Source organism: Falco punctatus (genome assembly GCF_963210335.1).
Source record: "Falco punctatus genome assembly, chromosome: 4".
Classification (NCBI taxonomy): domain Eukaryota; kingdom Metazoa; phylum Chordata; class Aves; order Falconiformes; family Falconidae; genus Falco; species Falco punctatus.
In genome coordinates this window covers 50,812,196-50,836,203 of record NC_137583.1, presented here as the reverse complement: position 1 = coordinate 50,836,203, position 24,008 = coordinate 50,812,196, and the positions used below count along the sequence as shown (strand labels likewise).

The following is a 24,008-nucleotide window of genomic DNA, read 5'->3' as shown; positions in this document are numbered from 1 at the left end:
AGAAAACAAGGACTGGTGATGTGTTGTTCTGAATTCCCCAACAGCCCAGCTTGTTTCCTGTTACACTCTTTGGTCAAGATGTTTCTTTCCAGAAAAGGTAGGAGACTGGGAAGGTTGAAATGCAATTTTGGGCTGTTGGCATCAGACAGCATGGTCACAGGAACTGGGAAATTTGTTCCTCACATTAGTTTTTCAAACATTTGGAGACTGTAAGGGTCACAAGGGCCTGGACTGATGGAGGTGGCATTGCCCAAGCTGTTCAGTTTGGTAACTGGCTCCTGTAGCTGCTGTGAGGGGGTGACCAAGACAGGACTCTGGCTGCCCAGGGATTCTTCTGCAGCAGCCCCGGGCTCTGGGTGGCTCCTTGGTGCCCGCATGAAGTCGCTGCTCTGTGTAAGACCCGAGAGAGTGGGTGGTCTCTGGGGACTCAGCATGACTGGCATGGAAAGCCTGCACTGCTGCCTGCTGGAACGTCCACAGGCAAAGGCTGTCCCTTGCAGCTGGGTTGCCCAGCGGTGGCCGGCAATGGGGGTTGTGAGGCTGGGTGTGCTGCAGAGATCCTCCCTGCTGATACTGGGCAGTGCAGCTTGCACCCCAGGTGTTGGCATCGAGCGGAGGAAGGGTTTGGGTCTCACTGAAGCCCTCAAGAAATCTGTGTGTGGAGAAAGTTGCTTTCTGGACTCTGACCCTGTCCCCTTCTCCCTTCTTCCAGTGGCTCAGAAGGTGGTGGCTCTGCGGAAGAAACAGCAGCTTTCCATTGGCCCCTGCAAGTCCCTGCCCAATTCACCCAGCCATTCATCTGTCTCTGCGGCCTCCATTCCTTCTGTTCACATCAACCAGGTGGGAAACGGGACCGGGGAAAGCTGGGGACTCCACATGCTTCTCTGCACCCCCTCAATTCACTCAATACACAGCACATTTAGGCTGGCCTTAGACTTGTGGCTAGAGCCCTGGAGCTTTTGGGAAGAGCAGAGCCGTGGTCACCCTGGCACTTCTGTCTGTAGCCCAGAGCAGCCTGATGCTTGCCCTGAGGTCAAGTTTTGTGTCTAAACCACAGAGTCTGGCTCACGATCTCCAAAGATTGTGGCATGCTTCTAGAGACTCAGTGGCAGAGCCGTGAGCAGCCCACAGGGAAGCTGCAGGGCAGGTCAGGTCTGTGGGAAGGGTCTCGGTCTGGCTGCCCTGGCCAGGCAGGCAAGCCTCGGTGGTCACAGCTGCCCACCAGCCTGCTGCCCCGGAGGTGGGAAGCTGATGGTCTCCCATGCATGTACGGGTTCGCTTCTTAGGAGGTGTATTTGTGGAGGGGCAAATTCAGTAGTGAATTGAAGCGGTAGCACAGAGAAGGAGGTTCTCCTCCCCTTGGCTAGATGAAGGGCTCGGTGCTGTTCTTCTGGCATGGTGTTATCTTGACAGGGACTGCCAAGGTCTCTGTGCTGGGAGGATGGTGAAACCAGAGGTGTTTGTTCCGTGGCTCTGGAGGAGCAGAACTGATGCAGGGGAGGCAGGTCAGAAACCAAAGCAAGCAGCCATGGTGAGTGGCTCGGTGAAGCAGACTCTTTGGGCAGCTGCCTGTTTGCATTAGGCTTTGCTGCATGTTTCCAGCACCCACATAAGTGCTGAGCTGGCACTCTGATGAGGACAGGGAGGTCCTGGGCTCTGCTGCTTCTCTGGGGCAGTCAAGCCAACAGATTCCAGCTCTGAAGCAACTAGCGTATGAAATCACAGGGTCTGTAGCAGGGACTTTGGGAAATCTGTCTGTCTGGCACAGTGCTGTCAGGCTGAGGAACAGCAAGTGTAGCAGCTGGGTTTATGGAAGATGGGATACAGCATAGCTGGAGTAGTTGTGAGCCCCTCGGCTGCCTCAGCAGTGAGCAGCACTTGAAGTGGTCTTTTTCTCAAAGACTGTAGCTAAGGATTCAGAGGAGCACGTAAAACTGAAGAAAATGCAAAGCAAGTTTAGCAAAATAAATTCTGCTGGACTGACAGTTTTTTTCATAAGGAGATGGGCTTTGAACCTTCAGGTGTATCTGAGCCTCTCAGCCCTGGGAGGGCTTCCAGTAAACCATGACTGGGGAGATTGTTCTGTACACACCTGAGTAGTGTCCGCAGCCACTGGCTGGACCCCTAGATAAAGAATTTTTAAATACCCATGTGAAGTTAATACCTGAGCATATAGGCTGCTAAAGCTGGACTGCGAGTAGGTGCGTGCAGGTTTTTGCTGACACCTGTGCCACCTTCCTGGTGCTCCAGGTCACCAGGGCCCTAGCAAGTTCAGATGAAGTCTCTGTGTGCATGCAAATAAGCTGAGCCCTGCTGACAGCCAGAGCTGCCTGATGAAGTACTATGTAGTTTTCTGATCAGCGCTTGCTTGTGTCCAGCGAGCTTGAGATACAAGCAGAGTGAGCACAGCTGCTTGCAAAACATACACAGCCGTTCCATGCCCTGCAGTATGTCTGCATGTCAGTGCTTTCGGGGAAGTTTAATCGGAGGCATCCAAAGTGGAGAGCAAAGTCCAGGGAAGATGCGGATTTGAGTGTATCTGGTAATTTGAGGATTTTATTAGCAGGCAAATTGTAAACAGTCAGAGGCTGGCTGGGGAGGAGAGGCAGTCTGTGCTGAAAGGGGAAGCAGGGTGGAAGATGGCCTAGAGCAGCATTCCCCAGGGAGGAGCTGAACACTCGCTTAGTATTTTCTTCAGTGTTCGAAGTATGAGAAGAATAGCAAATACGTACTAATGGCACTTGCTCTGCTGGGCAGTGTGTTTGTGGTAAAGCTAAAAATGTGTGAGGGGTGTGGGGATACCAGACCCCTCAGGCTGATTGCAGTTGCTCATGTAAGTATGTGTTGAAATGGGTGTAGGAACAGCAAAAAGCAGGTAGGAGGGAAAAGAGACCCTAACACAAGAGGAAGTTAAGCACCTGGCTTGTTTAGCCAAGGAGAGTGAAGGCTGAAATGGACCAAACCTGATGTGTAATACACAGCTGTGAAAGGAAATAGCTATTTAAGAAAAGAAAATGCTAGAATAAAAGGAATGGATTTAAGACTGGCCTTGGGGAAGCAACATTTGGGCATCAGAAGAGGTTTCTAACTGCATGTCATGAGCTTTGTTAGAGGTTTTTGCTCAGAAACCTCCTTTCCTTCCTGCAGAGTGCCTTTCAGCCCGGTTTGCAGATGCGGTCTGTGTAGAGGTGAATGCTGGCTCCTTGGCTCTTGAGACAGGACCTTTACTCTCAGTACCTTGCTGTCTCCTGGGGCTTTGCCAGAGGGACCTGAGTAGTTCTGGTGGGAAACGAGAGCTGTTAAAGGGAAGTAATGCAGCATGCAGCTAAAAGGGAATTGCAGCTAACTGTGAGGCCTTTCCAAGCAAGAAATATTGATTGATTGCTTGTGTTGTAGAGGTGTCAGCAGTAATGATAGGCCATGTCCTTCTGGAGCTTCCTCCCTCTGTCCTCCCTCCCTGGTATGCGCTCTGTGCCTGTCTGACACTGTGTCCCCCCTGCACTTGGCAAACCTGGACGCTGCAGTGGGGATCAAAGTTAATTCCCATTCCCTGGGCCTTCTGTGGCTCAACAACAAATGCTTTCGGTTCCCAGTGACCTGCTGCAGTAATCTTTGCTGTGGTGTTTACACACCCCTCTTCCATTACAAAACCACTTCTCTTAAAAATAGAATATGAAGTAATGGAACTAGTAAGTGATGGTAAAATGCTGTGGAGCATTTCCCCATTCTTGCTTGGGCTCAGGAATGAGGTTCTGGAACTGCTTCCTGCTGTCCTCAGGGAAAATCCAGCTGGCTTTAAGAAACGCAAGTTCACTGGTTGCTGATGTTTCTGACATGGACCTGGGCAGAGCAACCCACGCACTCTGGTGCATATGGGCTTGCCGCCCGTGTGGGAGGATGCACATCCAATACTGAGCACATTGACCAGGCAGGTAGTGCAGCAGGGATGCAAAAGAGCCCGGAATTGCCGCTCAGGAGTGCGCTGTGATGGTGGTGACACGCTGAGGGGTATGGCCTCCAGCACGAGCTGAAGCAGCTGTCCCTAACACAGGAGGGAGCAGGGTGCAGACAGCTCTGAGCCCGGCCAGGCACTGCTCTCCGGGTCTGGACTGCAGAAGTGCCAGCGCCTCTCGTCAGACTGGGTGACAGTGGCCTCGCTCCTGGGAGGTGTCCTCTGCTCCTGGCACTGCGCTACCCCCTGGGTCTCTGGGAGGAGATGGACAGGCTGTACATGGTCTGGAGGGACGAAGGAGAGAGTGACAAGTTCTTTGCAGAGTAGTGCCCTGTTCTGTCTTTTTCCACCTGAGGGTATGGGGCTCTTGCCAAGGTTTTTTACTTGCCTTTGTGAGTAAGAGAGCAGGAGCTGGCACAGGGAAAAGGATCTCAAGGAAGGGCTTGGGAACACAGGGTTTAACATGAAGATGAGATGGAAAGAAGCCAGACAAAGAGTTAAAGAGCTTTTGTTTGCCTTGTTCCGCAGCTAGGTATTGGCGTAAGCAGGCAGGACACACGAACTGGGACAGAAGGGTCTCTTTCTTCTTGGTACCGCTTGTGGGAGCAGTGGGACTGGCATTTGTATCTGGAGTGCTTGGGCAGGAGGAGCCCCTGGGAGCCTGTGCGCTGCTCTGTCCTCCTGGGGCCTGATTTTGGGTGTCAAGAGCTGCTGCCCGCAGCTGCTGGCTGTGTGTGGTGGCAGCGTTGCTCTGTTCCTTCCAGGCCGTTATGGCATCTTGGGCAGCATTTTGCTCCCCTTAGCAGGCTGCCTTTCCGAGGGCTGTTAGCAACAGTGTTCCCTTCCCCCTGGAAGGGGGAAGTTAATAAACAGTATGCCCTTCCCATCTTGTCTTCTGCCAGTAGCTATGGTTGAGGTCTGCTTCCCTTCATAGCTCTGTGCCTGCAGAGGTGATGGTGCCATCTGAGATGGGAGGGATGTCCTGCTCATTGCCTGCTCTCCTGGCCCATGCAGGCAGGGACAGCTCAGTCTTCTGGAGCTGTCAGTGAAGAAGGCACTTGTCTCCTGGAAATGGGAGCAAAGGGACCCTGCAAAGGATTGCTTAGGGGAGGCAGGAGCTGGGAGCCAGCCCTGCCTCTCATCCCAGTCCTGGGGACATCTGTTCTGGAAGTAGTTTGGTGCTACTAGTTGAGCCAAATTAAGATTTTTGGAAATGACCACTGCTTGTCTGGTCTCCTGACAATCTGGCCAGTCCATTGCAATTACTGGGACAGGAGAGACCCCAGAGGACCTTGGTGATTTTGTCACCTGTCGGGGGACTTTATTGTCCTGGCATGAGGTGGTGGCCAGTTTCTGAACCTTCATGATTGTGCCAGGTTCCCAGGTTGGCAGGGCTCTGGGACAGCGGTGCTGCATGAGGTGTTTTGGTGTCCTTGCACAGTGGATGATCCTCTTTGTGATACAGTTCTTGGACCAGTCAAAGGCCTTGGTTTCATTTCTGTCTTTGGAATTGTTGAGGTTTTTTGCTTGTATTCCATAGCAGTGCCTGGTGCCTCAGGGGACACTGCTTCCACCAAGGTGGAGAGGAAGGGAGCTGTAGTAGTTGGTCAGCTGTGGTCAGGGTTTTCCACCAGCACTGTTGGGTGTGCCAGTCATGCTCGTCAGGTCTGTGACCCTGAGTACTGTGTTCAGCACCTCCCTGGTCCTCTGGCATGGCCGAAGCCAGGGCCAGCCCCAGGAGTCCTGCACGCTTCCTCAGGGTTGCCACGTCTGCGGCTTGGGGATGCCACATCTGTCCCTCAGGCCTTCCCAGCAGCTTGTGGGATGCAGATCTGCACTTGTTTGAACAGGCACCTGGACCCTGCAGCTCCCACAGGGAGCTTTTGCTTGCCTACTGGTTCAGACTCTCCCCTCCTGTGTCCTGCCCACACCCATCACTGGGCGAGCAGGTTGGATGGGTTTGGGAGCCCCATTTCTTGGCTTGGCCTTGACTTCCACCCTGCTGCCTTCTGGCAGCTGCCTGTCCCTTGCCTGCAGGGCGTGGGTGGGAGTTTCTCAGGCCAGTGGGTGCTTGCAGTACTTGCAGAGCTATTCCACCTGATTTCCTTACCGTTGTTACCCCTTTCTCCGTTGTTACCCCTTTCTCCGTCTTTCTTCAGGGACCCTGAGATGCCTTTAGGAATACCCCAGGCTGTGGGATGAGTCACCATTGCCTCTTTGCTGTGGGATTGAAATTTGCCTTTCTGCCAGGGAACTGGTTCCCAGCAGCTGGCAGGAGGTAACACAGGCACCCTGTGCCAAGCCCTGCCGTGCTGCCTGGATGCCCGGGCATGCCTGGCCCTGCTCAGCTGCCCTCCTGGTGTGGGCTGGCCCAGTGTCACGGCTTGACTCTGATGGCCTTGGTCTGTGGGCCTGCACTGGCTCTTCGGTGACACTGGGAAGTGCATTTGCTGAGACTTTAGTAAGAGAGTGGATGAAAGAGGTGAAAAGTTAAAGTTTGCAAGTGAAATGAAACACAAGCTGCAGCTCACCTGTGCTTGGTAACAAGCGCTTCCCTGCCTGTCACAGCACGTTTCAGCAGGGTTCAGTCAGCATGTGTGCCTCGGCAGGTGAAGCAATGGGTGTTTGCATTTCCTCGTGGAAGCCTGTGTTCTGTAGCCTGCTCAGCTTGCTGTGCCCTCCACAGTCAGTACACTTCTCTGGCTTCTTCCGCTGAGTTGGTGGCTGATGTTCGTTTGTACTCTTCCGTTCAGAGCCCTTCCCATATTTCACTCCATGTTCTGCCTTATGCCTTTTTATACCGAGAGTTGCTGCATCTTAACTTCAGCTGAGTTCTTCCCTGCTTAGACACCCTATGGCACTGTCAGTATTCTTTGAAGTTCATGATGTTCACCCATTACACACTAACGGGAAGGATTTGTCCTGCACGTGTGATTTTTCAGCTTCTGCTGTGTTCTTATTCAGTAGCAACCACAGGTGGTTGTTCAGGTACATCAGCAAAGTAGCTGCCAGGAGCAAAAATACAGTATTTGCCCAGACCCGTCATCTTGTCAGGGTTCTCCCACATCCCTGCAATTTGTTCTGGGTGCCTGGATCACTCCTGAATTCTTGGAGCAGTCTGCTTCAGTTGAGCAGTGTGGTGGCTCAGGAGTGCTTGTGTAGCCAGAGGCTGTACTGCTGTCTGCCTTTGGGGGAATTTCACCCCTGCCCCCAAACTCACAGGTGGCACCAGACCTCACATTTCCCTCTGTAGCTTGGTGCAAGGCATCCTTCAGCCCCAGTACCTTTCCTGAGGTTTGGGTGTCTGCAGTGTCCTTTGTCACTCAAGAAAGACAAGAACTTTGTCTTGTCTCCATCACTAGGCAAGTTTATGGGCTAAGGAAAATTATTCTGGCCAGGCAAAAACTATAAACAAGGTTACAGGGAGTATGTAAAATATAAACCACAATTTAGCAAGATTTCTTTCTAGGAGCTTTAGTGTCCATCAGCTAACATCCATAGGGTTTGTCCCAGCTGCTATGTCAGGAGCTCAACCTCTACAGCCTCTTCTGAACTGAATCCTTCCCACAGTCGTAGCTTCTTAAATGTGCTGACAGGGTGACTGAAATGTGCAGAGCTTAGCCAGGAGACTACCCTCAGAGTGGTTTCTGGACTCCTGGCAGCCTTAGCTGGCTCACCTTCCTGGGTAGCAGGTTCTCTCTGTTGCAGCACCGGCCATTTCTTCTCTCCCTTCAAATCCTTTTCTTTTTTTGGCATGGTTCACACATTATACATTAATTAAATGCTGATTCTACGTGCATTGTTATGGCTGATGTTAAACTTGAGCTGCCTCAGCAAATTCTTTTTGACTTTGTAGCCCGAGCTTTCTCCATCTATTCCTTCATCACAGCATTTGCAGAACACTTCTTCATGCAGTGTTGAATCCATGGTTTGCAGGATCTCTCTCTGTTAAGGATTCAGAAATCACTGGCAGGGTGGCATGTTGCTCTGCTTCTCCATGTCCCTGGTGGTCCCCCCTTCCCGGGGACATGGTAGCAGGACTCCCTTTCATCGCAGGGTTCGTCAGCTGGACAGCCTGCAGGGAAGCTCCCTGGCAATGTTTGCTTCTGCGGTCGGAACGCCCAGCCTCTTTTCACGCATGGAGTGGTACAAGTAGACCAGTTTCCCACTCATTCTGCATTTCTGGGCAGCAGAAGCTTTCCTGTCTCTAGACAGGCTTGGGACAGCCGGAGTCCTATACTGGCAGGGAGGCTGCCTGCTCTCGGTAAGGCTTTCCTGAAAGCCACGGAGCAGCCTTGGGGCCTCCAGCTCCTGGGCTGGTGCCATGCATGCTGTCAGGCGGGTGGCAGGCAGGAGCTCAGCCTGATGGGTCCCTTTCAGCACGAGGCTCCCTCTCCCCATGAGCAGTCAGCAGAGCTGGGCAGGCTGCGGAGAATCTGTCGCTTGGGCTGCCTTGGCTCCAGCGTGATGTTAGGGTCTTCCAGACCCACCTGGAAGTGGTGGCCTTCAGGGCAGTGTCCCTCCCCACAGGCTTCACCTCCCTGCTTGAAAGGATGTTTTCACCATGCTGCAGGCAGGCTGCTCCGGAGCTGCTTGGAGCCTGGGGTGGCCCTGGCAAGTCGGGCCACTGTAACTTCCCAGAAGCAGCTGCCAGCTCCCTGAATGCAGCTGTGAAGGAGGCAATCTCAGAGTCCTTCCAGAGCAGGGTTTCCCTGTGGCACACCTTGCTGCCCGCAGTCAGAAGTCCCTTGCTCCACTTCAGAGAGGAAGAAGTTGCCTTGCTCTATTTCAGTGGCTCTCTTCTAGGAAAAGTTATCTTTCATGCCTTTTCTCCCATTTCTCTCATCAAAGATGAGGCAGTCCATAGCTTGAGTGAACATTGCACCCTTTCTAGGAGACTGGGCTGTGGATCACGGCCACTGCTCCGCCTGCACCGCCTCTTTCACGCTTCTTAATGTTTCTTAACTGCTTGTCTCAGAATAAGGCTCAGATCCCATCGGGCACAGCCTGCGCACGCGGGTATTTTCTCACTGAGCACCTCTGGCAGATCTGCATCCTGCATCTGCTTGCACTTTCTGCTGTAAGCAGTAGGTGGGAGTGGAGGAAGTCCCGTGGCCCTCGGATGCTGCTGCTCTGTGAGCATGTGAGCTGGGAGGAGGTGGGCTGCTCTCTGCAAGGGGTGCAGGAGCTCTCCTAGCCATCTAGGGGCAGCTTTTTCAATGTATTTTTTAAATACTGTTCAAAGATCAGCAGAACTATCAAAGAAAGCACAGGCTGCCACGTGCCTTTTCATAGTAAGTTGTCCTGGGCTGCAGATCTGAAATGCTTTTGTGCAGGTGTTGCTCCTTGGGACCTCTTGTAAGCTCATTTCCAGGTCATCGCCTGCAGAGCTTGCGTGAGCAGAATGGGAGTGAGCAGCCTACTTGTCTGAAAGAAATGCACTGCGGAGGTGGTTGCACAAATGGCACAGTTAGATTTTTCCCCTCTCCCTGAAGTCGAGCAAGTTGCTAGTGAAGACACGGTGTGTTGTCCCATGTGTTCCCAGGCATGGGCCACTGCAGCCAAGGCCACGGTGGTCCACAGCCATGAGAGGTGTGTACCACCCGTGAGGGTATTATCCTTGCTTGGATAAACCTCAAAACCAGCAGGAGAGATATAAGGCGAAGGCTTGAGTCACAGGGACACACGTCCTCGTTCGTATTGTAGCTGTCATTGTGAGACAGGGAAGGGACCAAGTGGGACTGTGAGCCAGGCAGACTCTGGGCTGCCTCACAGCTCCATGTCTGATGGCCTCTGTAGAGAGTAGGGTTCTCACCAGCAGACTGTCTGAGGCATAGCTACACAGGTCCTGTGTTCTGGAGAGGAAGTATCCCCAGCTATGCCCCCTCGAGAAGAAAGGCTGCTGTTCAGGGCTGCGTGGTTGATTGCTGCCTTCCACGCCTTTGCTCCAGACCTTTGTCTGGAAGGGCTTCTGTGTCTGCTGGCCAACAGCCAGCAGTCAGGTCTCTGTCTGTTTGCTGCTCTTCACTGTTGATTTCAGAATTTTAACGTTTTACCAGTGGAAAAAATAGAGCAGAAAGAAGGGCTTTCCCAAGGTCCCCTGTTGGGCAGGAGCCATGCATGGCGTAGGATGTTTCCCCTATCCCAGTCCTATGCTGCACTTCCTTGCCCTGTGTGCAGGGCTGCAAAGGCAGAAGGTGTTTCCGCAGTCGTGCCCCCGGGCAGCTGTCTGCCTCTGACTGCCCCGTCTCGTTCTGCCCTAGGCCACCAATGGTGGAGGAGCCTTCAGCGATTACTCCTCCTCTGTGCCCTCCACACCTAGCATCAGCCAGCGGGAGCTGCGGATTGAGACCATCGCTGCCTCCAACACCCCTACCCCCATCCGCAAGCAGTCAAAGCGGCGCTCCAACATATTCACGGTAAGTGGCACTGGGGTCGGAGGAACTTTGGGATGAGTTTTCTGAGGGTCAGGCAAGGAGAGGGGAAGGGAGCTGGTTCGTAGCGGTCTCGCCCCACAGGCTTTTTTGCACTAGTCTCTAGGTGAACCTTGCTGTGCTGGCCAGGGAGGGGCGGGTGGCTGGGGGCACAGAGTGAGTGCGTGGAGGGGTCTCCCTGCAGCAGTGTGTGTGTGCAGCAGGGAGGGAGGGAGCCTTCTGCGTGTGTAGGGCCCGTGGTGCTGAGAGCAGCTTCTGGTGTGCATGGGGGAGTGCCTGAGAGCAAGCCATTCCTTGCACACGTAGGAGTGTGCATGGGGTATGCTCGTGTGTGTGTCTCTATAGTGTGTGTGTGCGAGCACGAGTAGAACTCCTTGAGCTTTACTGGGGAGAGCTGCACTTTGTGCGTGCACAGCACCAGTGACCTCTGCTGTACCTCTCCTTGGGGCCATGTACCCTAAGCGTGGCATGAAGCCCCTGGTGACTGGGCCTCCTCTTTGGTGCCAGCTGTGCTGTGCCAAGTGGTGCTGTGCAGAGCCTAGTGCGTGGCACTGGGCCCCATTCGCTCCAGTACCCAAACCCTGCGTCTGTGTGACTTGAGCAGTGCGTCTGGGAACTGCTGTGGGGCATGGAGGGAGGGGAGGCGTTAGGGAGCCAGCAAAGCTGTGGGCCCCAGTGGTGCAGGGTACGTTTGCAGCTGTTATCTCTGCCGGTTGAATCGCAGCCTGCCTCTCAGCATGCTCTCACACCATGCACACACCCGTCCACGCAGCGTGCACACAGTCCTACCCACACACTTGCCCTCACTGTTGGCGCAGCCCATGAGTTTCCCCTTGCTCTCAGCACACATGTACTCCTAGTCCCCACGTCTAGCGTAGATAGCCTCTGTTCCCCATGTAAATGTGCTCCTCTTCCCCTGTGCCCCTGTAAATGTGCTGGGCTCAGGCCTTTCTCCTCCTCCCCATCTAAATGTGCTTTCCAGCCACCATTGCTCGGTACGCCTGTGTCTGCTGTCTGTGGAACTGGCCACCACAAAGTCCTTGTATGTGTTGCACCATGTTACCCTGTCTGAACAGCCACCATTGCTCTGGACTCAGACAACATAAATTCACAGTGCCCCATGCCCCGTCCCTCTCACTGCACTATTGGCATCCCAGATTCCCCCATCTCCTTGTACTGGGAGTGTACCCATCTCCCCCAGCTTCTGACATCCTAGAAGCATCTGCTCTGATGTCCTGAATGCTCCGTGCACTCCCCACTGTTTGCATCTCGTGCACCTCCCAGTTCTCTGTATGCATGTGTTCCCAGCCCTGCTGCAGCGCACGTGCTCGCCCCTGCTCCCTGTGCTCCCTGGCAGGTAGGCTCTCCCCCGCCAGCCCCCTCCTCCCAGCACACACCGCCCTTTGCAGCGGATTCACTGCTGCAGACGCATGGTTGTTTCCTTACTAGCCCTCCCTTCCTCTGTGTGCTCACGCCTACCTGAAGATGCCGTGTAGGTCTCCTGTTGTCGATGGTCATGCTTACTGTTGCACTTCAGTGCTGATGGATGCTTCTTCTCCCTCCCCGCCGTTTCTCTTGCTCATGCTTGCTGCTGTGCACCAGTGCACGTGGGCGCTCATGCACTGCCCCCCATCCTTCTGCTCGCCTGTGTGCCAATGGGTTCTGGACTCGCCGTCAGCTCATATTCACGCTCTCTCACACTTCCCAGAGCCCCATGCTCAGCTCACTTGGTGTGGGCACACACTCATGGGGGGAGGAGGAGGGTGGCTTGCTGCGGGCTTACGCTTATTTGCTGTGGATGTCATCATCTGTCTAGGGCTCTCACTTGCTCGCTCATTCTGGGCTCAAGCTTGCTCACTCTCACTGTGGGGCTCACCTGTGCTCATCCGGGCTCACGCTCACTTGCCGTGGTGCTGGGGCTCACGCTCACTTGCTTGCTCTTGTGCTGGTGCACCTACATAGCTCACATTGAAGTCTTCACCCCATTTGGTCGTGGCAGCAGCAGCAGCTCCTGACACCTCCTCCCGCAGTGGGACAGGGCCAGGGAGGATAGGGAGGGGAAGGGAAGGCTGTTCTTCTGCTGCTAGCTTTTCCCAGGCAGGCAGCGTAGGTGTAGCCAGCAGCCCCCGTCCTCGCAGGGTCCCCCAGGTGGGCACGGGCCCCTCCAAGGTCCAGTGCTGGGCAGGGCTGCGCTCCACTCAGCTCCCGGAGCAGCTGCAGCCCCAGCCCCGAGCTGTGCCAGGCTCCTTTGCATCCAATCCTCTTCCTCCTCTTCCTCTTCCTCCTCTGCCTTCTCCTCTCCTCCTCCTCCTCTCCTGCCCTCGCTCCCCTCCTGCTCCCCTCCTGCTCCCCACGCCGGATCGTACCGCCGCTGCAGAGGCGGGGGTCTGCGTGCCGGAGACCACCAGGTGGAGACAGACTCTGCCCGAGGGGCACCCACACTGTCCCCGCAAACCCCGACTGCTGCTGCCGCCGGTGCCTCGCTCCATGGCCTGTCTGTCTGCCTGTCTGCTGGTGCCCATCGCTGACAGACTCGTGTCCGTGTTCTGAGTATAACTTGCCAAACTCTTTATTCTTTCGATATTTGCAGATATGTGCCACTGTTTCCAACTTTTCATCAACAAAAAGGCCTTTCCAACTCCTTCCAAATTAGAAGATCCAGGTGGTTACACACGGCACCTCTGTACAAATTCTCTCACTTTTCATTGCCTCTCCAGGGCCGGATAAGGGATGGGCACTGGGATTGATCTAAGATTAGAGGCTCGCCCGCCCTCCAGCCAGCATGGGTCCCCCCCTCGGAGACACGCAGGAGCCTTTTAAATCCCCCCAATGTAAAGTCTAGGAAGCGCTGAGACGGCCTGCGCCTGCACTTTAAGCTGGGACATTTCTGGGCCTGCTGGATGCTGTCTAGGCACTTTCCATGCTCGGGGATGCCAGGCGGACGACCCTCATGGGATGGGAAGACCTGCAGACCCACCGGGACCGGGCGACAGCAGCGAGTGGAGCTGGATGGGCCAAAAGACGCTTTGCTGCTGCCTGTGGGAGCTGCTGCTAGCGCCTGCTGCTAGCACTCAGCTCCTTCCTCCCTACTGCACCTCCTGCAGCCTGCATGGACTCCTGCTCCTCCTCCTCTTCCTCCTCGCAGCAGAGCAGCCATCTATGTCTCTTTAGTTTTCTTCTCTTTCAATCTCTTTGTTTTGTTCTGGGCCCAAAAGCAAGTGAATTGGTGTCCCAGGCGTGTGGGCTCGTGTCCCTTTCTGATCCAAAGCACATGGGGCGCTCCCGGACTGAGGGGGTGTGTAGGACGCTCCAGAGAGACGCTGCCGCTGCCCTTCTGCCATTGTTGTGATTCTGAATGTATTGATTGTGCTCCATGCCGTGTATGACTTGATATTTTCCTCTGTCCTGAGCACTTTGAATGAGTTCTGCTCAACAGACTGTATATTTCATATTGTATTTATTGGAGTTTGCTCTCACCGCAGCTGCCCTCGGGGGCTGGCGGGTTTTGCTCTCAACTCTCTAGACGTGTGATAGATATTTATTGTCCATGCTCTTTTGTAAGGGGCTGGTATCTCTGCCCAGTGACCTGTGCTACTTTGTATGGTGCAAGTGTGTTAACAGAATAAATCTGTTGGATTAGTAGAGGTGTGAGTTCCTTCACTGCCTTAGCCTCTCCTGCTTCCATCCATGCTCCACCTGCATCCCATGCCATTTCTGTCTGTCGCCATGTCCTGTGTGCCCCCGCGGGAGGCGGGTCAGAGGTAGCCCCATTCTGCTAGGAGAACAGCACTGCTGACAGTTGTGGGGGGAGAAGGCAGCTTGCCAGGGGACAGGTGGTGGGGAGGCTGGGGCTGGAGTGTCCTTAGAGGGGACGGGTGAGATGCTGGCTGCTCCATGCGCTGGGAGACCTGGCCTTGGGGGAGAGTGGTCCGGTCTGGTCTGGTCTGGCAGCCCGCCTGGGGGTGGTGGGGCTGTGTGTTTCCATCTCCTGTGCCCTGTCTCTAATGGACCTGTGTCTCTTCTCTTCCAGTCTCGAAAGGGCGCGGACCCAGAGCGGGAGAAGAAGGTGCCGGAGTGTAAAGCGGACAGTATCGGCAGCGGGCGGGCCATTCCCATGAAGCAGGTTCGATCCTCCTCCCTTCACCCCCAAGTGAGAGCAGGCTCCCTGGGGAGGTGCCGTGAGGCTTTTTGGTGCGGTCCAGAGTGCCTCTCCTTGGCACGGGGGAGCATGGAGGAGCCGGCCGTCCCTTGGCCCAGCTGGTCGGGCATCCTGGGGGGCTGCACTGGGGGGCTGCACGCCTGCTAGGCTCCAGTAGCGTTGTACTGGGGGTGCTGGTGCAGACCCTGTGCCATGTGCGGGTGCTCGGTGCGGAGTGGGGTGCTCCGGCCAGCTGGCGGAGCAGTTCCAGCAGAGGGCATCCACACCCTGCGCCTGCTCCCCGGCTGCACACACCACCCCCCCCCCGCCCCCGCCACGGCCCCCACTGCAGCCCTCCTTGCCTTGCTCCTCTTCATCTCTCCTTTCCGCTCCCTCTCCGCGCCAGCCCAGCTGCCCCCTGGCAGAACAGGCAGGCTCTCCTCATCGTGGGCAATGGTAAAAAGCAGTGAGCACAGCGCCCACACCATGAGCTGTCATGGATCAGAGGGAGGCAGCCACTTGCTCTGGCAGCAGGGCGTCCAACTCCTGCCTCTGGGCTTCCAGGGAAGCTCAAGCTGCCTGGAACAGACCCTGAATATTGCCTGCCCCTGTGTCCCATCAGCTGGAAGGCAGTAATGGGTAATGTCCAAGACAGCCAAGTAGTATGGATTGCCTGGATGGTGTCTCCACCAGGATTTCCTTGCACTACTGGCAAGGCTCATCCATACATTGCTTTGCAACACCTGGCTGTGCTTCTGCTTTGCACCCTGTGCACTCTATTTTTCTTCCTGTGGCCCCAGCTGGCCTCTCTGTGCCCCATCTGCCTGTGCTATGCATGAGGCCAGTTCACGTCTGCATCACAGGAGCACTGGGGCAGGAGAGCAGAGTCTGCATCCCAGCTGGGTACTGTCTTCATGGCACCATTTCGTGCTGAGTATTCACTGGGGAAAGAGATCCCTGGGAAGGATTCGGTGAGGCCAGGCTGACTGAGGAATGGGATGGAGGGTCAAAAGAGGGAGACCCTGCTTGCTGCTTCAGCTCCCAAAGCTTCCTGCCCTTTCTAGTCCATGTAGTAATGTTGTGAAAGGTTTGCGAAGGGCTGTTAGTGCTGCGGACAGGGGAGTGCCATGGAGCATCTGGAAGGAAGGCTCTGGGGTCAAAGGGGAGCAGTGGTAGGGGCAGCAATGCCAGGGCAGGGGCTGTGGGGCCTTGCATGGAGGGACTCTCCTTCCAGAGTGCCAAAGCTTTGAGCAGACCCTGCAGGAAGGGACGTACCAGCTGCATGCCCCTTCTCTATGTAGCACAGTTCCTTTTCTTCCTCAGTCTCCTGTTTGGAGCAAGGATCAAAGCTCCTTAACTGGTTTTTCCACTGGTTCCGCTGCTGGAGTGCTTGCCTCTGTATCCGCACTGCTCCTCTCATTTCCAAGCAGAGCTGGCTGCCTCCACGCACACTTTGGTAGGGAACATGTGCCAGAGACGATGGGCATGCCCACTCCAGCACCCCTCGCGCTGACTGGGAGGGCTGTGAGCTGCACAGTCCGAGGCCTGCCTCTGTGCCTCGTGTGCTGCCCTTTGGCTGCCAGTACAGTACTCGGTGGGTACTTGGTGTGCAGCAGCAGCGCCTGCATGCTCTGGTTTTGAGTCAGCGCAGCATGGCGGGTGGGGGAAGCAGCGGGCTGTCGGTCTGTAGTGCCGAAGGGGAGGCTGAGAGCAGAGCAACTGGAGCCTTGAGCTAGACCTGACTTGGCTCCCCAGAACCACGCTGCTTGCTGCAGGGGGTCTGGCTGTGGGAGCATTTCCATGACCTTTGGTTTCTGGACCTTTGGGTTGCTTTTTCCAGGACTTCACTCAGCAGGGCGAGATGCTTTCTTTACCTGCTCCTGTGTCTGTCTGTGTTGTTAACTGGGCCTGGCCTTGTCCAGTCTGCTGGCAATTACAGTGTTCTAGTGTACGTACTAAGTTGTTCCTTTCTGTAGGCAGAGCAGTGCTGTTACTGTGTTGAACAGTTGAACTGAGACAGACAAAGGTCCAGGTCTGCAAAACAAAGCTTTCATGTCATTTCTGTGCTTTGCAAGAAGTAGGTGCCAAACCACTTGCCTGGTTCAGGACCCAAGTGAAGTGACCGGTGGGCACGGCAGCAGCTTGCCAGGAGAGCCCACAGCAAAATGTTACCATGTGAGATCTGGGTCCGTGCCTGGGCTTTGGGCTGGCACCTCCTGTAGCCAGAGCTCCAGGAGGTGATTTTGCAGAGGAGATCCTGTCAGTCTTTATATAGGAACATGTACTGACGCTGGGGGAAGCAATGTCTTGTTGGAAAGGTAGGCACCAGTTTATGTAAATGGCTCTCCCTCCCTGGGCTCTGGCTGACTGTGTCTTACACTGTACTGGAGTTGCTGCCTCGAGGGCAATGCTCAGGCCACCAAGCGCGTCAGTGACCTGTCTCTTGAGATACTGTGGCATGCTGAAATTGCTGCCCTCCCACTGCTTGAATTAAACGGTTGTGCTACAGCATCTTAGGAAGGCGCAGAGCTTTGTTGCTAAAGGAGAAAACAGGCCAATATTCATATGCAGGTTACAGGAGATGAGGCTGGTGTAAACATGCAGTGTGGCTGATCCAGAGTAGTGTGAGAGTGCTGCAGTCGTGCACCATCCCTGCTGTGCCATCACCCCTCCAGGAGGAGCCATGGCTCAGTACCACCAATGTGAAATGGAACACAGACTTCAAGGAGCTGTAGCTCCATATCACAGATATTCGGGACAGGTGATGGTCTGCTCTCTGATTCAGACCTGCCCTTTCTGGAAGGCTGTGGAGATCTTGTTGCTTGCTGTCTCTTTGAAGGGCAGTGAAAGAGCAAGGCCTTTCACTAGTTTTACTCTTAAGTGGTCTGATGGTCCTGCCCAGCCATAAAAGAGCAGAGAAGCCAGTCATTTTGGGGGCTGTAGAGTGGCAAATGTGCCAGATCTTCTGCCTGGGCGCTTGGCTGCTTTCAGACTGCTTCGTTTCCCTCAGCATGTACACTGCTGGGCTGATGGCAAGAAACGCCGTGTTTGGGGTGCTGCAGGCACTGGTGGGTAACCTTGGGAGAAGTCTGATTCCTCTGCTTGGAAGAACAAGACTGGTGCATGCTTAAGTTACCTGAAGATACTTGCAGTCTGTGGGTGATGTGGGGCAGCAGTAGAGGTAGTTGCCCTGCAGATTCCTTCCGTGGTCCCTGGGGCTGTGGTTGCTGTGACTGGTGCATGAACCCCTCCAGGACTCCGCAGGGAGAGAACTGGCCCTAGGGACTGCGGGCAGCCTTGCTGGGCACTCGCTGCTCTGGGTGTCCGCACTGAGCCGAGTCTGCTGGCAGGGAAGGCTGGTGGCGAAGTGGGAGGCCAGGTCGGGTGCTGCAGAAAGGAGGAACATTGGATGGAGGGTTTGCTTGGCTGAGGGGAGGACTTACGCTGCCATGGAGGTGTGGTGGCGGGCTGTAACTTGTCACCACCTTCCCTAGCACAGCTGAGAACAACACCTCTGGGTGACACACTCTTGTCTCCCTTACACCCCATGCACACCTAGAAAAGAGAAATTCCTGATGGGACAAGTGATACCATGGGTGCTGGCCCCCCTCTATGCCTGGGACAGTACCTCCTCTCCCTCCAGGCAGCCAGTGCCTCTGCTGTGGACTCGGGGTCCCTTTCCTGCGGTGTCCTGTTGGTGATACGTAGGTTCAGATAGTCTTGCAAGGTCGGAAGAGCTTCATAGCTGGACGCTTGTCACTGAGAAGTGGGTTAATTAGGCCAGGAGACTAAGCTTCCCCAGCTGTTCATTACTAGGAATGAACTCCTAATTGCACATGCACCAGATTCGTTCCAGGAAGGCTGTACTGAACACACAGGCAGCCCAGGGGTCCCCAGGCCCCTGGCCCGGCTCAGTTTGGGCCGTGCACTCCAGTAGGGCCCAAGGCGGATGACTCCTCCTCCTTGGGAGCTGGGATCATGCTGGGAGCTTAGATTACATTTAAATTGCCATTTGCATTTTCCAATCAATACACGACTTTACAATTAAGTTTGGTGTTAAAATTCTTAGCAAAAAGTGAGTGAAAGGGAGATTTGTGGAGTAAACGAGTCCTTTGGGGGCCATCGCTGCTCCCTGCTTCATTACGCTGCATATTGCTGCTGCTGCTTTTACTGTGCACCACCACAATCCAAACACAACACAGAGACGCTGGCGCTGGCCAACAAAATGCTGGGAAAGAAAGGAAGAGTGGGGAGAGGAAGAGGACTGGGCTGTCTTGCCTTTCATCTCTGGCAGCTTCTTCCCTTCGTGCATGACTTCCACACTTGGGAAGAAACTTGTGGAAGAGTTACTTCTTGTTAAGTCTTTCCATGAGAAGCAGAGGGAGCTTGATGTGTTGCCGGGCGCGCCGGCGCAGGGGTCTCAGCAGATCTGAGGAACCCGGCCAGGAGGTGCATCAGGGTGCATGCGCAGGAGCACATCGAGGACGTGCATGGAGGGGACAAGTTGAGCTGTGGGGATGCGCCTGCCTCTGGCCTGTTCCCCTGCGTTCCGCCTGGCTTTGCCCTCCTTGCTGCTTCTCGCTTCTCTGAGCTGCGGTGGGGGCTGTCTGCCAGGAACACCAGGGTTCTCGGGATGCCGCTGGACCAAACCGCCACATTCTGCCATCACAACAGAAGAAGCTGGGCTACAGAGTTGTAACCTTGATGCAGTCAGCACAGCATCACCGTTAAAACCTGGAATCCTCTCAGCTTCTGTCCCCTGCCTCTTAATCTCCAATACAGCAGCGAACAACAAGTCTAACTGAGCTCTATCCCTTGATGCAGCTGTTTCTTGCAAATGTTTGGCCTTGAGGGCCCCTTCTCCTCCCCCCCATTTTATTAGATGTTTAGTTAGACTGTGTAGTTGCTCCCAATTTGGATTCTTGTGCCTTCTGGCTTGAAAAAATGGGCTGCCAGTGCTCGAGTCTGTGTTTCCAGGTCTGGTTTTGCTTGTGTTTCAATTTGCAAAGTTCCAGATTTGTAGCTGAACTAACTGCAGCTGAACTCTTCTCTGCAGACAACATATTTTTGGGGCTTGACAGAAGATGCAGCAGCCTGAAAGTGTTGAAGTGGGTATTTTGTAGCACCAAGGTGCGTCAAGTCAAAGACACATCAAGGAGAGGAGAGGTGGCCAGAGTTGTTTTGCAGTATGTATTGACAGGTCAGACCGCAGAACTGAGCCAGGTTTAAGGCCAGAAGGGATCATTATGCCCAGAAGCCAGAGAATTTCAGCCTGTGACTTTGAGCTAAATTTGTAACTTCAGCCTGGTCTGGAGCAGATTTATTTGAAGGATATCAAATGGATGTTCTCAAATTCAGAGTCCACCATTTGTTTATATTAGTTGCTCTGATATTTAATGACTGTATATGTGAGGAGGAATAATCATTTTCATATGCTGCGTGAGAAATGCGTGGCTAGAGAAGGTGATTTTGTGTAGGTCAGAGCCAGAGCAGAGCCAGCCGTGCCCTGGTGTTGAGAAAACGCAGGTACTGCTCGCTACGTGTGAGGATGGCTTATGAGACCCAAGAAGCAGTCTTGCCTCTTGGCATGGTAAAGCCCCAGGTGGGCTGCCGTGTCCCAGTCAGAACACTGCCCTTCGAGCTTGGGGACGGCCGGGAACTCTGTGGGACAGGCAGGTTAATGCTCTCAGAAGCACCTTTTGCAGCGCAGGAGTGATGGATTTGGGGCTGCGAGTGCGGAGGAGAGAAGAGCGTGTGGAGATGTAATTGAAGTTGATAAAGGCTGCTGTGGAGGTCTGGGGACCGAGCTGGGTGGTCGCTATGGCAGGACAAGTGCTGTAGTGCCATTTTGTTGTGGAGGTGCAGGAAACGCGTGGATCCAGTCTCTGGTGGGGAGGACCGCAGTCTCCATCGCTGGTGGGTGTTGTGAAGAGGTTGGAGTGGCATGGGTGCACCTGGGCTGGCCCTGGGCAGGGATGTGGCAAGGTGACCTCTGAGCACCCTTCCAGCTCTGCTTTGCTATGATGATGTCGTGCCTGGGGGTAATGCTGTCTGCTGTGTCCGACCTGAGCCCGCTGCTGGCTGGTGTTACTTCCCCGGCTGAACACCGGGAGCTCAGGAGCCACATGGTGCTGGTGCTCTCTGTCCCCAAGAGCCCACGCTGCATGGGTTGGGCTGGCCCCAGGAGTGGGACCTTGCCCGAGCTGCGCTAAAATCCTTCTCAAGAGCCCCGTTTGCCAAGCGATAGGAGGCAATTTGTGTTAACGACCAGCCGCCGCAGTCATTTATGCTGTGCAGTTTCTATGTTTCCTTCAAGTTTTCTGGGTTTGTGTTTTCTTTGAGCTCATTTGGGGAAGACGCTGATTAAATAGTGTGAATCAAATGCAGACTGGCTGGACCTCTGTACAGGTGCTTCTGTTGGATGTTGATTTGCCATTTATGATTACACTTGTTCTCATTTACGATTATGTTTTGAGACCTTTCACTTGACCAGTTTTTACTCTGTACATTAATGGCTTTATGGATTTTGTACAGTTGGTTTTTAATGGCGTGTGCTGCTCAGTTAAAATCCTGACAGAAAACTCAAAATGCTGTGTCAACACAGCCACCGTTGTCATCAGATACAGCCATCTTACCAAAAGCAGGATCAGACTTCTCTGATGACCTGTTTCTGCCTTGGATGGCATTAGTTAACACTGCTGTCCTCTCGTTCCTTGCTGATCACTTCTTGCAGTGGCTTTTCCACTGTTTTGCCCAGCGTAAGTGTCCAGCTAAGTGGCCGTAATTACAAGGGTCATTGCTTCTTCCCTTGTAGATCTTGGCAAAACATGAGCTTTTGGACTGCTGCCATGTTCCAAGGCATGTTAAAATCAGCACCTTTTAACCACTGCTGAGTGAGCTCTTGTAGCTCTTGAAGGCAAGGGATCGGGTCCTGCCACCAACACAGCTCAGTTTTTGCTGCTCTGTTCTAACTTTCTCTCCCTCGCATGAGTAGGAGGCATTTCCTTCTCGCACTGTTTGCTTCCCAAGTACTGAACATAAGCAGTCATGGAGCACTTCTGCCTTTTCTGCATCATTTATTGCCGATTTCATGGTCATGTCTGGCAGTGTTGTTACCCCAGCAAGTGCCAAACCCTACAGCATTTTGTTGTGTTTTTCCATCGTGCGGGCGCAGCAGCATCAGTCTCTAGGCAGTGGGACGGGGGCCCCAAATATGCCAAGGCTGGCAGGACAGAGACTTTCTGTCCAGGTTTTTGAGGAGGTGCTGGCCTGGGGCCCAGATTTTTACCCTATTAGGAACAGCCAGTCTGGATGTCTGTCCAGACGGTGCTTTTGGAGGGCCTGGGCCCAACAGTTGGTAGATCGAGTTTTTCCCAGACTCTCTTATTCATTCATACTTTTGTCCCCCCGTGCTTTCCTTTCCCCCTTGCTGGCAGAATACTTGATGTTCTTTCCCTGGTCCCTGCTCCAGAGCAGTTGCACCTGGCTTCTTGCCCCGCTTTCCTTCTCCCCTTCCACCTCTGGTCTCACCTGGTGCGTGATGAATTGCTGCTAGAAGCAGATTCCCTGGGGAGACGGGACTGGATGGTTAGGGGGGTTCGAGCCCTGAGCATTGGTTCAGATCAGTGGGAGTTAGTTCTGGGTTGGGCTGGTGGGCAGATGGAGCTTCAGGGCACCATTGTTCTCAGGCCCTGCGAGCGTGCTGTGCCTGAAGGCCACAGGATGGGTCTCATGTAAAATCTTGATGGGGAGAGGGGATGAACTGACCCCTCAGCTGCCCAGGACCTGCTCCACCTCCTGGAGTGTGTCCCTGGCTCCATTTGTTTGAATGCTAAGAAAGAATGGTGAGCAGGCAGGAGAATATGCATCCCTTGTGAGACCTACACCTTGGCATGTTGTTCCGTTGATCAGCCCCTGCCTGTCCGATTGTCCTTGCCTTGACCTCTGGCTGTGCTTTTGGTGGTGGAAGAACGTCTGTGGGCACAGTGGAAACAGAGCAAGCAGTGTCGAGTGGTGATGAGGCTGGCTTCTGCCTTGTGTTGGCACTGTCTTTCAGCACAAGAAGAGTTGCCCAGAGGGGGTGATTTGGGACAGCAGAGTATGTGATGGGTCCCTCAGAGGATCTGAGCATTTACACCAGCATGTAGAGACCCTTACCTCTGAGAATGGCAGAGGCGCTGTCTGTGGAGGCATGCTGGGGTTGGTGAGGAAAGGGCTCCAGCACTTTTCCTAGGGAAGATGCCATTGGGAAGGCCAGCCTAGAAGATGTTTTCTTGATCCTGATCTTCCTGTCTCTTAAGAGACCAGTCTCCTACAAGGGGTAATGCTGGAGCTGCTCAGGAGGTGCCTGGGCCAAAGACTGAGACTCTTGATGCTTCTCTTTTAGGGCATTCTCCTCAAACGCAGTGGCAAGTCTCTCAACAAGGAGTGGAAGAAGAAGTACGTGACGCTGTGTGACAACGGAGTCCTCACCTACCACCCCAGCCTGCATGTAAGTACTGCGCTGGGTTGGGAGAGGAGTGGGGTGGCACAGAGCAGTGTCCTCCTCGGTGCTGTGGCTGCTGCTGCAGGTCCTCTTGTGGATGCCACAGTCGCAGAGGGCTGCTTGGGAAGGGTCTGGCAGCTGACGAAAGCCCCGGCCGCGCTGGCAGCAGGGCCCTGCAGCCCTCAGCACAGCAGGTGTGTTTGCAGCGCTGCTTTCTGCTGCGGTGTGGGGGACACCTCTTCCCTCTTGTGAAGGCTGTCTCTGTGGTGCCAGGCTGGGTGGGAAAAGCTGATAGGAACACGCTCTGCAGAGAATTACACTAAGTAAATGCATCTTTTCTCTGTTTCCCTCACTCAGCCTGTTAAAGCAGGGATTGCTGCCTCCCTGCATCTGGGGTGAGGAGCAGGCAGAGGGCTCTTTGCAGCCACAGCTGATGGTGCCATTTGGGTGTGGAATAATTTTCCTGGCTGCTAGGTATTGGGTAATGGAGATGAGGTGCCTGTGCAGAGCCTGCCGAGCTGAGCTGTCACTCGGTGCATCTCTGATCCTCTTCACTGCTTGGCTCAGGCGCACAGCTGCCTCCCCATCCATCTCTGTCGCCTCCCCACTGTGGGGCTAATGACTTCTTCCCCATTCCCTCTTGAGCACAGTTTGCTGCTGAGGCAGCGAGCCACGGACAGGCACACCTGTGACATGGAGGCCACTGCCCCCTCTGCAGAGAGGCCGCGCTGCAGCAGGACAGCCAGGGAGCAGCTGGGGAGCGCAGGGCAGAGCTTTGGAAGCAGCGTGCTTTAGGGGCTGCTGGAGCACCCTCCGGGGCTAAGGGGAGAGGAGCGAGGGGTTGCATCTCCTGTGCTTCCTGCGTGCTCCCAGGCCCTCGGTTTGCCCCAGATCTCCTCAGACTTATGTGTATTGGAGTGCCCTGAGCCTCAAGTCTTTCTCCTCATTTCTCACCCTGTATCTCTGACTCAGGCTTACAGCGCTCAGTTGTCTGGCTCC

The 24,008-nt window shown here is 54.5% G+C and overlaps 1 protein-coding gene across 3 annotated transcripts in view; it reads left to right on the top strand.

The window, feature by feature from the left end:
- The window catches only part of AGAP3 (ArfGAP with GTPase domain, ankyrin repeat and PH domain 3), a 147,289-nt gene that overhangs the window by 72,062 nt on the left and 51,219 nt on the right, over window positions 1–24,008 (top strand). For 2 of the 3 annotated variants that reach the window (XM_080382758.1, XM_080382757.1), the window contains exons 7-10: window positions 713–840; window positions 10,216–10,371; window positions 14,417–14,509; window positions 22,911–23,015. In XM_080382758.1, the coding sequence (XP_080238884.1) occupies window positions 713–840; window positions 10,216–10,371; window positions 14,417–14,509; window positions 22,911–23,015 (482 nt within the window). Of the gene's footprint in view, window positions 1–712; window positions 841–10,215; window positions 10,372–12,976; window positions 13,107–14,416; window positions 14,510–22,910; window positions 23,016–24,008 lie in introns of those variants that run through there. The other variant, XM_080382759.1, reaches the window with a different exon arrangement.